Raw genomic sequence first — 16901 nt, 5'->3', positions numbered from 1 at the left:
CATCCTGCATGAATCGTATCGACAGAGAAAACAGCATTACAAATAAAATCTGCATCAATTTTATCAGCGTCGACGAATGCTATATTAATTCCTATAAGTTTATAGGTATGAAATTTTCTAAAGAGGATATAAAAAATAAATCCCTTCTTCCGTGACAATATGTTTTCACACATTGCCGTGACCAGGATTCGAACCTGGGTTACTACGGCCACAACGTAGGGTCCTAACCACTAGACGATCACGGCTATCGAAGGTCATGTTAAAGAATTTGATTTTTCAGAAGAAATAGTCGATACATTTTGTAAAACAGAGCGATAGTTGCTTCTTCTTTCTGCATTATTATACAAGGATAATTTCTTTTGAAAAAGTTCACCGACTACATCAATTTCGAAACAACTACATATTTCGAAATGTGAAAATATGCGTGACCCTGTTTTTCTTCCAGCGTAATAACATTTTATAATTTGTTCGAGCTTTTCGTGAATTTAAAGGCTTCTTTCTTTAGAATGGTACAATTTAGATTTACATAACGAGTCCACCGAAGTTTAACGATATTTTCGGAATTACATAATGTTGCTTATTATGAGGCAATACACGATTCCTTATATGTATGTAGATACAGTCGGTGAAAATTGCAATTTCAATTTACATTTCAATGAAGTAGGGAAGTGTGTTTATTTTTCAATAATTTCTAATTATTAAGCGTAGGAATTGGAAAATTTGACGCATAAGTTAACAAATTTTTAAGTTTCGTGTGTTGCAAATTGCAAATGATCAAAATTCCTAAAAATGGGAAACCAGTCTCTCTCTCTCTCTCTCTCTCTCTCTCTCTCTCTCTACTTATTGTAAATTATCAGTTATTGTGATTGAGAATGTTTAAAGTAAATTAAAAAAATTTTTAAGTACGTTGTCATCGCCAGATTGCAATTATGTTAACGACAGAGATGCGACCACAGTGTTCAAATGTTGTCCGATAGATGGTAGTCGCAGTCACTTGAAAATGTATAACGATAAACAAATTTCGTTTTCACACTATGTGTCTTTCTTCACTTTTATACATTTTGATATCGCTATCGACTATCGATACTCTTTAAATTCCGAAAAAAAATTTTAAAAAATACTGTTTTCCGTTCTTTCACATATCCTATATCTAATCAATTATATTAAAACGTGAATTTCAGGAAAGGATAAACGCCATAGATTATAAATAAGTAAACGAGTGCGAAGAGTTGGAAGAAAAGAAATCGATAGAGTAGGAATCCATCGTTCGTCGCACCGATTGACCAAGAAGAAGCAGCTCCTCGCAGTTTCTGTTCTCCTAACATAATCCGGCTTCCAGTGACCGTCTTGTGCTACTGCGACGCCGTGGTTGCCACCAATAAGCGGCTCGAAGCCATGCAAAAAAGTTGGCAGTGGTGTACGACGAAACACGAAGAGTTTCGATGTCGCGCAGGCCGGAAGAAGAACCGCGTGATTCCGAGAAATAGATCTTCCAACGTATTTGTGTTCGAACGAAGAAGATTCCCGGTTCCGCGCGAATCGGCTGTTCGCAGGTTGTGCATTGCGTGCATGCGCCACACACATTTTAACCAACTCCGATCATTTTACCTATAAATATTTCCCGATGTTCGAATTTAAAGTAATATGTTTGATTTAGCGCACTAAATTTGCCGTCTCCGTATAAACGCGCAAAATTGATTCTTTCGAGTTATCAGATCTTCGTCGAGAGTTCGTTTTTATGGAAAAATATTTCTTATCGTTCTCAAATATTAAACAACCGGAGGCAAGTAGAACCTCCTTTTCGGCAGCTATAGCTTCCGAAGATAAGAAACAAATAAAACTCTCACTAAATTCCAACGCGAACTTTGTAAGTATTTAACTTTTAAAATCTGCACTCATTTAGCGAACTAAAATCGATGGAATATTTTGCATCGGATAGCATCTGTCGATTGTACATTTTTATTATCGAGCGTTCGCTATATGGAAATATAAACAGGCTCTGGTCGAAGGGTCGATCGGTTTCTTATTTTTTTTCTTATCTTTTTATTTTTAGGTTTAGGAACCGAGGAAAGATAGATCATAAGCCGACGCGCGACGTTTTACAAAAACGGGACGGGACGACCCAACGGATGCGCGCGATCACGGGCTCGACGTTGATATCGCCAGCAACTTTCTCGCTGTTTCTGTTATCCTGGCCACGAGAATCTCTCGGCGAGCCTGCCTCAACAACATCGTCGTGGTCGTTCTCGGTGAGCAAATAAATACACGATGCTTCGCGTAACGGTAGTACAGTAGCGGTAATTAAATTGCGGACGCTTCTGCGAGACGTCCTTACGCGAACGTTTCTTTTTTCTTTTTTTCTTCTTTTCACGTAAATTAAAATAGATTATTTTCCGCGTTAACGAATTTAACAAGGCGCGAGAACAAGGTGCAAGTTCGCGGAATTCTTGCCTTCCGATTCTTTCCAACGGTCCACGTTCTACATAAAATTGCAATTCGAAGCCGGAATCGGGGGAAAAAACTCTGATTTAATCTAAAATTCCAAATTCTTTCCAACAATAGCTACGAAATTATAATAATATAGATAAATGAATTTATCTAGTTCCGCTGTACACACGAACAGGCTGCTAGTTCGCGGAATTCTTACCTTCCGATTCTTTCCAACGGCCCACGTTCTACATAAAATTGTAATTCGAAGCCGGAATCGGGGGAAAAAAATCTGATTTAATTTAAAATTTCAAATTCTTTCCAATAATAGCTACGAAATTATAATAATATAGATAAATGAATTTAACTAGTTCCGCTGTACACACGAACAGGCTGCTCTCTTAATTACCAAAGAATGTAATATCGGCGTTTCGCAACCCCTCGTCGTCCACTTTGACTCGATCCATTTTTATTTTCCGCGAACAATTCCTCCACGTTCGAATTTCCACGAACTCGAGAAAGCATCGCGCGTTTCCACGAACGTTCCAACGGTTTCCGCAAAATGTCCCTCTCGTCGCGAAACGATCATTTTTCTGACCCATCTAACCAGAAGTGTTATAATTACGATAAAAAAGTTTCCCCGTTTTCGCGCGAGTTGGCACGCGTGTAAGTTCAAGACGAAGCAATTCCATGCTCCGTAACACGGTCGACGGGCCCGACTATGCAATCTTTACGCGAATCGCGTTTTCCTAAACGGTGTCGTCGTCATTGTGCGGCGTAACAATAGTTTCTCGGGGTGTCGCGTTTGCCGGAGGATCGCTCGGGGGAAGTCGTGTATTTTCGCCTTGCCAAAACTCGATTAATGTAAATTCGTGTAGACGGGAAGCGTTTTCTCTAACGCGGAAGCTGTTCGCTGCGGAACGCGAATACGTATTACGACAGAAATATTCGCGGTTACTTCGGACACTGTCGGCGGCGCGGCCTCCGATTCTCCGATTATATCTGCGAAACAAGATTCGATAATAATGATAATAATAATAGGATCGTTGCCCTCGCGTTGGAAACGAGCGCGCATAGGATGTTCCTGAAATTATAATACAAGCGTGAACAAATGTTGCGGAATCGTGGAAATATGATCTTGAAATTGAACACGGATTCTTCTTCTCGCTATTCTTGTTCCGTCCTGGACCAATAAAATAAACCGAATCCTACGGGACAAGGTTCGATATTTCGGATTTACAACGACGACCCGCTGTAACGACATTTTCATACCGTTTACTTTACCGGTTAGTACCGGTAAAGTAAAAAATAAGGAATAGTTTTATTACTGCGCTTTAGCCGGAGACCCAAGGTGGTCTCCAACTGTCTTCCGTCGACTTGCCCTTTTTTCAAGGCCCTAGAGCGACGTCTTCGGAAGTGGGGGGCAGGTTGGGGGTGAAGCCAATCAGGCTCCAAAAATGGGCCGAACAAAATTCACTCCACCCCGAGCAAGACAACCTGCAAAACAAAACTTGTCGAGACCGGGAGTCCTTCGGTAACTCTCACGAGAGATGGTCAAGCACTCTCACGCAACTGTAAACCAGGACCTTCTTTAAACAAACTGTGTTGCTTTGCATTACGACATAGTTTAAACCTTTTTTTACAAATCAACTACACCGCCATTAAGTTGTCGTTGGAGGCGCAGCATTTGGAGGAACAACTTTCAATCTGCGATATATTCGCACGGCCCTAACAATTCTTCTTGCTATTTTAACTAAGGAAATATTTCTTGGGACATCTCATCGGTACACAGATATTTCAGCATAGTAATGTCTCAATTTTTATCGATATTTGTTTCTTAAAAAGGAAATGGCGAGAAAGTCACCGAACAATCGATGAAAATCGTGATTACACATATCGTTGTGTACGTATACATTGTCAACCGGATAACGCGGTCTCCGCTTCGTTCGCGTGATCCGGACCATCTCGTGCTCGTTCTTTCTCCATCGTCGTTGGTTTCCTACATTCTCGTCAATGTATCGATGCGCCTGGCGCACGCCTTCATGTTTTTCCGATCGATGTCGTGCATCTGCGAGCATTGTGGGTAAACGCGATCGATTAATTAAGATTTCGTTCGAGAAAAGTCGACGGGTACCTGTTTGACGAACTTCCTTTTCAGCCTTCTGTCCTGGAACACGAATCTTTCGCTCGTTACAAGGTTTCCGAACGTCTTCACTCGCAGAGGGCCGAACTTCTTTTGGAACTTCCTCACGTTCCCGGCGCAGGTGTCCTCGAGTTCGTGAATTTTAGCGTGTATCCTCCGCTGCCGGTGCCCCAGGTTGTCCACCTTTTTCGTCAGCTGTCTTATTTCACCGTAACATTCGCGGTAATCCTTTCTCATCTTCGCTCCGATCTCTACTCTCACCTAGATTGGATCAAGCAATCGAACATCAATGTCGGCCGCTCGTCGCTGGATTTTCACGCGTACACAGGCGTACGCGCGAGTCACGACTGGTCTTCGGCGTTTCTTTCGCATTCGAGAATGTTCGGCTCTCTCGAAAATAATCGAACGGGGCGATTTCCGTTCGACGGTTTCGTATCGCGCGTTCGAGCAGCTTGCGATCAAATTTTGATTTCGGCGAGGTATTCGTACGCGCGCGAACCGTTCGCGCTGTATTAGGTACACAATAGAACGATAATCACTTGCTCGATCTCCCTGTTTATGCGAGCTCTACGTTCTCCCGACACGTTCCTCCGTTTACCGAGAATTTTGTCGACTCTCTCTCGACCGGCCCGTATCCACGAATCAACCTTCCGATCGATACAGTCGTCCCCGTAATCGATCCGAAACGACTCTTCCTCGTTAACATTGTCGGCCACTCTCGCCAGGACCTCGCCGCTCCAATATAACACGCGATCTTTCTCTTCCAGTAAACGAGCCCATGTGTTTGGCATACGACCCACCGTTTGACCCATTGTTTCTCGGAAACAGTGTACACGGCCTGCCGATCGCGTTCCGACATGGTTCCAACAATCCGATCCGACGCGGCGATTCGACGCCCTCTAGCCCGAGAAAGATAACCTACGTCGCAGAGGCGCCTGCGAAGACTGTTGATTTTTGTTAATTTTTCATAGAGGTCTAGTGATTTAAGTTCAAAATTACTTAAAATATAAAAAAATATAATATAAATGCATTTTATTTTTACAATAATGCCAAACCTTTAAAATGACTAGATTAACTTAAATAAATATCCATTGTTAGTATAAAATTGACGCCTTAGAAAAGCATGCGCCTCTGAAGCGTATGGTTATCTTTTACGTACGTTGTCATATGGTTATCTTTCTAGGGCTAGGCGAGCGAATCGACGTTTTCGAAAAGTTTTTCGCGAGACCGATTCGTTCGACGCGATCGAGCGATTCGTCGAGCTCGATATACCGTCATTTTAACCGAGAATTAATCGGTAAATAGAACTTTTACGCGTACATTACTTTCTTGGACGCGCGAACGAAGGCGGAACACGTTTTATAGGCAGAATTTTACGTAGAATTTTCTGTAAGACATTTATGGAACATCCGTACAAGACGTAACGACGACGATCGAAACGCTGCTGCGACGATAACGATATTCACGATCGATCCGGGGCATTATTTTTTTTAATTTCAGCGGACCCGCCTTTCGGAATGGAATACGAATTCCTCGATTTAATATTTCCAACGGTTTTCAGTTTTTCAATTATTCCGTGTTTCGTTTGAATAGTTAACGCGTTTCGAGAAACACGTCCATCGTATACGGTGCGATCACCCGAACATACCGATGGGAATCAAATTTTACACGAGCGTAATGCACATTCGACGAAGGTTTTAATAAACGTGGATTTCTATTCGATTCATCGTTACGCGTAATTCGCGCGCCACCGTGAAATATCAAACGTTCGCCGTCTCTGTCAGAATGTTACGAGCGTTCGAACGTTGCCTTCGACGTCGAGCGAATCCGACGAGAACGGTTTCCGCATCGAATTTTTTCTTCGAGGAAAAGACTCGATTAGATTCTACTTTTTCCGATTTAATTCGTTTCGAACCGCCGCGTTCTGCCCCCGCGTAAAAAATCCTTCGAGCGCAGTCCATTTCACGCGGAACGTTGTTGTTGCGACGGCAACACCGAAGGTCGAACGTCCCTGGCCATCCCTTGAGCAATTAACCCTAGAAAGATAACCATATGACAACGTACGTAAAAGATAACCATACGCTTCAGAGGCGCATGCATTTCTAAGGCGTCAATTTTATACTAACAATGGATATTTATTTAAGTTAATCTAGTCATTTTAAAGGTTTGGCATTGTTGTAAAAATAAAATGCATTTATATTATATTTTTTTATATTTTAAGTAATTTTAAACTTAAATCACTAGGCCTCTATGAAAAACGGTGCAGTCAGTTGTTTATTTCGCAGGCGCCTCTGCGACGTAGGTTATCTTTCTCGGGTTAAGCAGTATACCTGCGACAGAAAAGATGCATCCGAACGAAAGTACTCTTCGACCCGACGAACGGACAACACGCGCGACAGACTCATAAATTCCATATTTGACAAACGAAGAAATTACAAAGCCGAACTTTCGAACAGTTTCCCACTCCTCGTTTCAAGTTCCTTCCGACACACCCATCTCCAATCAAAAACGCTTCATTTCCTCCACCAAAACCCACCATCCACCAATCAGCAGAAAACCGAGGTGACGAGAGGGAAGGCACCTAGAACGTAGGTAGAACTCGTAGAACTCCTAGAACGTATAGAACTCTGAGAACGCAGATAGAACGCGCATCGAAACCACAAATAACGCATCGCTAACACCATAGCTGCTGTTCCGTCTTGCAACGGAATTTTCCAGCTGTGTCCGCCCGACTTTCTCCGGGACGGACTACCTTTCTTCAATCCCTAAAAAACAGTTTATTTACGGGGAACCTTCGGTGCAGCGTGGCAAATTGACGGTCCTTCGACGAACGACGTGCAATTGACAAAAGTCACGTTCGTTGGGCCTCCAATTTCGTAGAGCCTTCGCCTGCAGTTTCTAAATTTCTAATTCCTTCGAGCCGTCTCCTTTCCGGCAATAAAGTAATTTCTGCAATTTCGGATAACGCACACTTCATCGGCAACATTTCCTTAATTTGAGACTTATACTACACAGAATATCACGCAACCTAAATACCATCTCTGACCATCAATTCGGTTTTCGCCATCACCATTCCACGGTACAACAATGCCACAGAATTGTACATACAATAAACAAAACTCTTGAAGAAAAAAAGTATTGCACCGCAGTTTTCCTGGATGTCAAGCAAGCATTCGATAAGGTTTGGCACGCTGGGCTACTGTACAAAATTAAGTCCCTTCTTCCTACATTTTACCACCTACTTACTTCATACCTCCAAGACCGTGAATTCAATACAAAAGTGGACGGTGAAAAATCGGATACTTATACAATAAGTGCTGGAGTACCGCAAGGCAGTGTTTTGGGCCCTCTATTGTACCTAATCTACACATCTGATCTACCAACAACCGCCAATACCTCGTTAGGAACGTTCGCAGATGACACTGCGATATTTGCCAGCCATGAAGATCCCGTCATCGCATCGGCCTATCTACAAAATCATCTAAACATTATACAAGACTGGACCTCCAAATGGAAAATTAAAATCAATGAAGCCAAATCCAGTCGTATAACCTTCACTCTCTAAAAGGGTCTTTGCCCCCCCATATTATTCAACAAAATTCCTATTCCCGAAGCTACAACGGTGCGATACTTGGGCCTTCATCTAGACAACAAATTAACCTGGAAAAAGCACATTACAAATATAAGAAAACAAGTAAACCTCAAACTCAAAAACATGCACTGGCTTCTTGGATACAAATCAAAACTTTCACTAGAAAACAAAATTTTACTCTACAAAGCTATTATCATACCGATATGAACCTACGGACTAGAACTCTGGGGAAGTGCCAGCAAAACCAACATAGCCATCATCCAAAGAACACAATCCAAGGCACTTCGCACAATTATTAACGCCCCTTGGTACGTTAGCAATGAAACAATTCATAATGATCTCGGTATTCCCTTCGTCATTGACACCATCCATGAAAGAAGTAGGAAGCACTTCACTAAATTAAGCGAACACACAAATCCACTAATTATGCCACTCATACAACAACAATACAGCAGAAGACTAAAAAGAAGATGGCCAATCGACCTTAAATGAGGTTCAGGAGGACTTTTCATTGGGAAAGCCCTCATCATGCTATTAACGGACTACACACCAAGTCCCCAGCGATCACATCGGCCCATAGAATTTGTATTCTGATTGCTGATTTCTAATAAAAAAAAAAAAAATTTCCTTAATTTATGACAGGGTCGCCAGCACGCATCCCTTCGGTCGCCTTTTCCGGGATTTCTTGCTACCTGTGACACTGGGTACGACCGGGACTCCTAAGGTCCCTTTCCACCTCGCGATCAACCAATGATCTTCAAGTTTTCTCTCGGCGAGAAACATATAAAAACGAGAACTCTTGACCACCTCGGTCAGTCATTTTTTACTCCTGCGTAACCTCGTTCATATCGTTCAACATCGCTCGTCACTCTAGTCTACGTCTCATTCAGTCTATCAATTCACGAACTATTAAGTAAAACAGTTGTTCATTTTTAAGTAAACGGACAACGATATCGTCCTATTCCGTCGCGCAGCGTAGTCGGCCTTACAACCCGATAGATAGTTAACACTTTATCGTCCGGTCGTGGTTGAGGCTGCCACTCGGTAAGGACTGGCTTAGTCGCGCGCGCATTTGCTCCCAGTACCGGCTAAATTTTCGCTATTCATTGTGTTGTGCTTATTCCTTTAAAAATAATAATAAATAATAATATAATTATTATAATTATAATTCATAAGGATATGGGGAGGTCAGCATACAGGAGGTCAGCTACTAACAAAACAGTAAAGAAGCGAAAACCGACGATAGCTAAAAGTCGATTAATAGACTATCGGTCGATAAGCATTGGCAATCGAAAAGCCGATTGATAGGCTCTAGCGATCGATAAACATTGGCAATCGAAAAGCCGATAAATAGGCTAGCGGTCGATGAAGTGTTAATATCGCGGAATAACGATATCAGGTGCTCACACGACGCACCTCAACAGCTGTACAGATTGTAATATTATTAACCCGAGAAAGACAACCTACGTCGCAGAGGCGCCTGCGAAGACTGTTGATTTTTGTTAATTTTTCATAGAGATCTAGTGATTTAAGTTTAAAATTACTTAAAATATAAAAGAATATAATATAAATGCATTTTATTTTGACAATAATGCCAAACCTTTAAAATGACTAGATTAACTTAAATAAATATCCATTGTTAGTATAAAATTGACGCCTTAGAAAAGCATGCGCCTCTGAAGCGTATGGTTATCTTTTACGTACGTTGTCATATGGTTATCTTTCTAGGGTTAAAGTGTACATAGAAGCAACCAGCGACTTCGTTTCAACTTAATTCCACCTGAAACAACGCGTATATACAGTTGTTCTCTCGGTCTCGGCGATCCCCATTCACGGGTGTTTGTGCGAGGCGAGGCGAGGCGTGGAAGGAAATAATGTCCTATTTATACCAGTCACTCGTTTAACCGTTAAATAAATAGACGGCGTTAAAAAGAGCCTCGTCGCGAGACATGCTCCGTTGTTATATTATATATTTTTTCTCTCGTTCGCTTCCCCTCGGCGCTGCGCGACGCGCCGACGGCCGAGCATTGTTTGCCGGCGTGTAAGAGCGAACAACGCGGTCGCATAATGCCTGGAAACTTCGCCGGGCGACCGGTCCGGCGACAAAAGATCGATTCCTCTCGCGCGGTGTCCGCCAAGGATCGCATTCAGCGTGATTTTACGGTGTCGGACGTGGAAAAAGGAACTGGGACGGACGTCCGGCCGTCTAGAAAGTCCCCGCGAAATTCAATCGGCGCGAAGCCCGTGTCGGGGCGTCGATTCGAAGCAACATAATCTCCGTTCAGCCCGGCCAATAATCAGTTTATTGATTTTGACTCGAGACCGGTGTAAAGCACCGTTTACAATAACCTGACACGGGACGGACATGTTCGCCACTGCGGATATTACGAGCGTCCATTGTTGCTTGATTAATAATTCGCCGAGAAGCTCCGATCTTCCATTAAACTCCTCTGCCTATTTTTTACTTCGGGAGCCACTGTCGCGCTGAAACCATTACGTCCCGATAACCGGTTTTGTGCCCCCAAAATTTTAGCCGGAGTTATCCGTCGTCGTTGTTCAACCTCGATAATTTCGATCCGCGACGAGTTGCGTCCGAGTCGTCGAACGAAACGGCAGAAAATAGGGACGTTACGACGAAATGATTTTTCATTTATCCAAGAATATCGTATCGTATTACCCGCGACATTTCGTATCGTCGCGAACGCGGTTTTCCAAGAATCTAACGTCTCGGCGTAAAACATTGGATCGAGAATTACATTTCGCGATCGTAAAATTAATATCGGAGACATTGATTGAGATGCTCGAGCTTCGCGGTAAGATCCGCGCGCGCTTTTGCTCGGCTCGCATGAGATTCGTGAAAGGCGAAGTTGGCTCGATATTCTTTAAACGAGGAAGCAGCGGGGAACGTTGTTAGGAACTTTTCGAAACATGTGCCGCGTCGAAATTCGGGTGGCCGTTAATTAGGGACGGTGCAAGCGCGAGAGAAAGTATTCCTTTGCGAGCGCGTCCCGATCCCGGTCCCGGTGCCGGAGCAGCAACTCGTCCACCGATTCGACGAATTAAATCCTCGGACGGGTTTCCACGCCGAAAAACCGAGGGGTTGCCTGCGCGAGCGAGATTTTTTCGTTCGCGGAACGTTGAACGGCCGCCGCTTTGATCGAGCCGCGATTTCAAAGGGGGGCCCCGATCGCCGAAGTTAATTAACCGCGTCGAATAATTCGAAATTCGTTTCGGCGACAAAGTCCGGCCGGATTTCCGAACGTTTAAACATAAATTATACGTAGGATAATCGAAACGAAATAACCCGCGTTCCTTCTTCGATGAACAAACGTTTTCCAGTGTTGGGATTATGGAATGAAAATGAATATGATTCTAATTCCTTTCTTAAAAAGACTTTATTTTATTCCTTTATTGAGAGAAGGTATATGGGCGAAAACGATCGAGCGACCAAACTCTACTGAGAGTCCGGTAAGAAAAAACGCTTCTTTTATACCCTTTTTGGGTTCGTCTTATCCACCAATCAGAGACGTTTATTTGTCGCGTTTCACATTGTATACGTGACGCTGGGATCCCCAAACAGTCAGGGCACGATGTGTATCTAATGGTACCGGTGATGATGTATCGCGGTATCTATTATATACATGTGGCGTCGCATCCCTCTACCCGAGCGCGGCCGCTAGCAATAAAACAAGTACCGTTCCTAATCCTGAAAATTCCCTAAAAATCACGCACCCCTAATAAAACAATTCTCCTCACATCTGGACACCTCGACCCGCACGGGACTTTCCCAACTTTCTCCTTTCCTACGAAGACCCATCTATTCCTTTCTTCTCTCCCAGTATAAAAGAGACAAACGCGCAACTCCAAAAGCTCAGTCTGTCCTAAGTTGCTAGTCCTACGACACCGCGCTAGTCGCGCCCGCGCTCATCGATAGCAATTCAATAAACTGCATTAACCCGAGAAAGATAACCTACGTCGCAGAGGCGCCTGCGAAGACTGTTGATTTTTGTTAATTTTTCATAGAGGTCTAGTGATTTAAGTTTAAAATTACTTAAAATATAAAAAAATATAATATAAATGCATTTTATTTGTACAATAATGCCAAACCTTTAAAATGACTAGATTAACTTAAATAAATATCCATTGTTAGTATAAAATTGACGCCTTAGAAAAGCATGCGCCTCTGAAGCGTATGGTTATCTTTTACGTACGTTGTCATATGGTTATCTTTCTAGGGTTAATAGTAACCTCAAACACGTTCTCCGATTCGCTTACCTTCCCTTCAGTGCTAAATACAGTTTACATCACCGTCGTTGCCCGCTGCCGGAACCGACGAAAATGTAAACCGATATCTTAATATCTTAGTACTAAGTAAACTATAGATTAATTTTTGTTCGAGGCTAAAATTTCAACACCCAGGAATTATGAACTTATCGTGGGAACGAAACGGTGCTCGATTATAAACGACAACGCCGAGGTTGTAGCATTTCCCGATTAAATTGTACGACGAAAACCGTAACGCGAAGAATCTTTGAAAATTGTGCGCGACGTTGGCGCGCGTAGCGAGCAGAAAAACTTGTTCGCTGCTTTACCGCTCGTTCTTCTCGTAAACGCGGAAAATCTGCGATCCGATAACTTTGCTACTTTTGGGATTATGGAATGGAAATGATTCTAATTCTTTGCTTTAGAAGACTTTATTTTAATCCTTTATCGAGAGAAGGTATACGAGCGAAACCGATCGAGCGACCAAACTCTACTGAGAGTCCGGTAAGAAGAAACGCTTCTTTTATACCCTTTTTGGGTTCGTCGTGTCCACCAATCAGAGACGTTTTATTTGTCGCGTTTTACATTGTATACGTGACGTTGGGACCCTCAAACAGTCAGGCCACGATGTATATCAAAAGGTACCGGCGATGATGTATCGCGGCATCTAATATATTGGGTTGGCAACTAAGTAATTGCCGATTTCAGTTATAGATGTCTCTCACTCCCATTTTTATGATATCCGTGAATGTTATATTATAAAATTATTATTATTATTATTATGTTATTTTTTATTATCCGTGAATGTTAGCAACTGGACAAATTGAATGCAGCGGTCAGGGAAAAGCGACCAGAATTGGTCAATCGTAAAGGTGTCATTTTCCAGCAGGACAATGCTAGGCCGCACACGTCTTTGTCCACTCGACAAAAATTGGCGGATATTGGTTGGGAATTGATGTTACACCCACCATATAGCCCTGATCTCGCACCATCGAATTACCACTTATTTCGATCCCTGGACAACTCCCTTCGTGGTAAAACTTTGAATGATGATGACGCTGTAAAATCTCACTTAACTCGGTTTTTGGCCGAAAAGGATCAGTCTTTCTACGAGCGTGGAATTTTCAAGTTGTCAGAGAGATGGCAAAAGGTCATCGAACAAAATGGAAAATACATTACAGATTAAACTTCACTCCAAGTAAAAAGAAACTTTTTATTTCATTGAACAAATCGGCAATTACTTAGTTGCCAACCCAATATACAGTTTACATCACCGTCGCTGCCCGCTGACGGAGCCGGCGAAATGTAAACCGATATCTTAACCGAAGATATCTTACTAAGTAAACTATAGATTAATTTTTGTTCGAGGCTAAAATTTCAACAGCTACGAATTCGCGTCCAAATATCGAATCGGTACAAGGATCTATATCGCGTCGACCCAAAGCAACGAAATCCGCGCTCGGGATCCTTCCGCTGTCCACGAACAATCCCAAAAGGGACATTGTTAATTAGTTAGCATCTGTCAGTGGAGACGTCGCTAGCACCGCGACGCTCCGCGAATCCCTCGCGTGTCGCACAAGCATCGAGCGGAAGGTAATAAATCTGTAATCGATCGCCCCGCGCCTTTTGTCGCCTTTTACCGTCGATCGCGCGCGACCAACGAATTTCCCGGCGACGGCGTTCGCCTTGTCGCAATCGCCTCGAAATTCCGAATAATTTGTTGGCGGCGGTCACCGGTGACCAGCGGCGGGTCGACGCGTTAATCCCTGACCGCCGTTCGGCTTCGTTCCGGTCGGCACGGGCCGTTATCGCATCCGGTGCTCCATCGACGTGTCGACCGCATCGAAATCGAAGCCCGTCTCGTGCGCGTGGGTTCGCGTGTCTCCGGCTGCGAACTTGCGAATCCGCGTCGACGGCCGCAGCTCGCGCGCTCGTTCCGTGAAAGCGTTGTTGGACCGGACGCGGGACACGGGACACGGGAAACGTGGTCCCGTGGCGACACGTAACGCGCCGAGATTGCTACTCTTATTGTTGGTCGGTCGCTTTGTGTGTCGTCTCCGTGCAAATAAGGGAATCTGCCGCACGCCGGGAATAGCGTCCGACCGCGGGAAAACGTAACTCCGAATAACGCTGCCGCGCCTTGCGCGCGCGGCCAAACAGAAGCTAGAACGCTGGAAAGTACAGGGTTCCCCCGAAAGAATCATCCGATTTCAAAAATTCATATTTTAAAAAATTACACACAGAAAATTATAATTCAAACGCGAATATAACGGGAAATGTGCGAGTTTTTGTTTACAAGTGTTCAATATGACTTCCTTTCGTTACACGTACGATATCATTGCGATATGAAAGTTCTTGCCAAACACGGTGTAACGTATCTCTGGTAATTGTTTGTACAGCATCGCAAATGCGTTTTTTCAGTTCATTTACACTTGTAGGTAAAGATGGTACAAAGACAAGATCCTTCACAAATCCCCAAAGGAAGAAGTCGCATGGGGTTAGGTCGGGTGATCTCGGAGGCCAACTGTGTAGAACCATATTATCGGATGAACTGCGACCAATCCAACGGTTTGGTAGTTCCGTGTTAAGAAAATTCCGAACCTCCAAGTGCCAATGGGGTAAAAAGTAAAACTCGCACATTTTCCCGTTATATTCGTGTTTGAATTATAATTTTCTGTGTGTAATTTTTTAAAATATAAATTTTTGAAATCGGATGATTCTTTGCGGGGAACCCTGTATATTCGACGACCGTTGCGTTTGTATTACGAGGCCGTGCCGCGCGCGGTTCAGTTCCACGGTATCGGCTCGCGATACCGTGTTTGGCCATTTTGCGCGCGCGACGTCCACCGAAGACAATATGGAAACCTCGCGCGTACGCGACGAAAGTTTGCTCGAAGCGAGCGCGGGATTATTGTCTTGGGTCCGCGAATCGTGGAACAGCGACGCTGAAAGAACGTTCCGTTCGAAACGCGGCCGCGTCTCTTCGATCGATCGGACGCGACGCGACTCTGGACCAAATCCGACCAACCGCGGTATTTTTCGCGCGTCTTTCGCCGCGCGACCGTTTCGATTCGGTCGGTCGAAGCGACCGGTTATAAGTTTTTGCCTCCGAGCCGTCGGAATTGTAAAGGCTCTTCCCAAATGTCCTAATCCGAGCATCGTATTGGAATAAAAATGGCGAGAGGTCTAAACGGATTCGGCCTCTTCGTCGCTGTAAAACGACGCGCGTTGGTCGTGTAAAAATAAAAATTGTAGCGCAAAGACTTCTCTTTGCGCTACAATTTTTAGGAAAAGCGTTGGTTAGCAATTTCTAGGAAAAGTGTAGCTCGATGGACGCGAGTTCCGACAAAACGAAGAATCCAGGACGATTTCCTCTTCGGGACGTTAATTTCCCAATGAAAAAGCAGGTGTTCGCGTCTATAGCCTGCCGAGCTATAGGCGGCAACCATCGCGCGGCTGCCAGATCGGCTGAACGTCTTAATATCTCAGCCGAGGCGATCTACATCCTTCTTGCTCCCTTTGGAGCTGTTAATCTTCCGGTCTGGGTGTCTGAATGCGGATCGAATGCGTTATCCAGCCCGTCTCACGGCTGTATCCAGAGACGAGCTAATTAAGGCAGTCCAATTATATCTGTTGCAAAGGCGCGGTTAGACGTTACGTCTCCCATCCGAGAAATCCTCTTCCACGGCATACGTTATCACCGTGCTATTAAGGGGCTTTAAGCGCGGCAACGGATCGGTTTCTTTAATCTATCGGGACTCGCGACTCGCGACTCCGTGCGGGATTACGGCGCTGGAAAATTATACGAAACCGAACCGGCCAGGCGAGGCGAGGCGAGACCGATGCGCTGAAAATGTATTAGGGTGTCCCATAAGTTCTTTTCTTTTTTCTGATGCGAAATGATTACACGATATTTATTGTATAAAGTTGATTTATCGAGTTACATATGAACCGTTCTGCTCTATTACCTTCTTCCATCTTTCAGGAAGCCTCGTTATGCCGTCTTTCCAAGATTGTTGAGGCCTATTTGCAAAATATTGTTCAAGGTGCGTTTTTATTTCGCTTACGAATTTAAACCGTTTTTCACGGAGGGAATTTTTTAACGAGAAGAACAAGTAATAATCGGGACGGAGCAATGTCTGGAGAGTACGGAGGACGAGGTAGAACGTTCCAATCGAACTGCAATCATTTTTGTCTTACGAACAACGCAACACGCGGTTTTGCGTTCTCGCGATGAAAAACGACGCCGCGTCGGTTCGCCAATTCTGGCCGTTTTTCTGCTACGGTGGCTTTCAATTCATCGAATTGATTACAATATTTAGCCGAATCGATCGTTTCACCTTGAGGAAGGAGCTCGTAGTAGACTACGCCTTTCCAGTTCCACCAAACGCACGAAAGAACTTTCTTCGGACGAAGTCCTGGCTTCGCAACAATTGAGAGACTATTTCCTTTCGACCAAGTTCGTTTTCGATGCAC

The 16901-nt window shown here is 43.9% G+C and overlaps 1 protein-coding gene and 1 non-coding gene across 2 annotated transcripts; both read right to left on the bottom strand.

Annotated features, from left to right (window-relative positions):
• Positions 1-173: 173 nt before the first annotated feature.
• TRNAH-GUG (transfer RNA histidin (anticodon GUG)) lies at positions 174-245 on the bottom strand. Its single transcript has one exon. It is a non-coding gene; the product is annotated as a tRNA-His (tRNA).
• Positions 246-4222: 3977 nt separating this feature from the next.
• On the bottom strand, positions 4223-6461 carry LOC117218206 (uncharacterized). Its single transcript, XM_033466427.2, has 3 exons — positions 5110-6461; positions 4562-4831; positions 4223-4495 (listed from the first exon to the last, which is right to left on the bottom strand). Exons 1-3 carry the CDS (start codon positions 5380-5382, stop codon positions 4427-4429), a joined length of 612 nt encoding a protein of 203 aa, XP_033322318.2. The 5' UTR covers positions 5383-6461; the 3' UTR covers positions 4223-4426.
• Positions 6462-16901: the final 10440 nt, after the last annotated feature.

The sequence above is a fragment of the Megalopta genalis genome, chromosome 3 (genome assembly GCF_051020955.1).
Source record: "Megalopta genalis isolate 19385.01 chromosome 3, iyMegGena1_principal, whole genome shotgun sequence".
Lineage (NCBI taxonomy): Eukaryota > Metazoa > Arthropoda > Insecta > Hymenoptera > Halictidae > Megalopta > Megalopta genalis.
This window is presented reverse-complemented; position numbering and strand designations above follow the sequence as displayed.

Bases quoted from the DNA above. Each gene is read 5' to 3' on its own strand.
- LOC117218206 (XM_033466427.2), bottom strand. From the start codon at position 5,382: ATGGGTCAAACGGTGGGTCGTATGCCAAACACATGGGCTCGTTTACTG. The intron at 4,832-5,109 runs GTGATTATCGTT...GATCCAATCTAG, and splicing joins TAAACAGGGAGATCGAGCAA to GTGAGAGTAGAGATCGGAGC. The intron at 4,496-4,561 runs GTACCCGTCGAC...CAATGCTCGCAG, and splicing joins AAAGGAAGTTCGTCAAACAG to ATGCACGACATCGATCGGAA.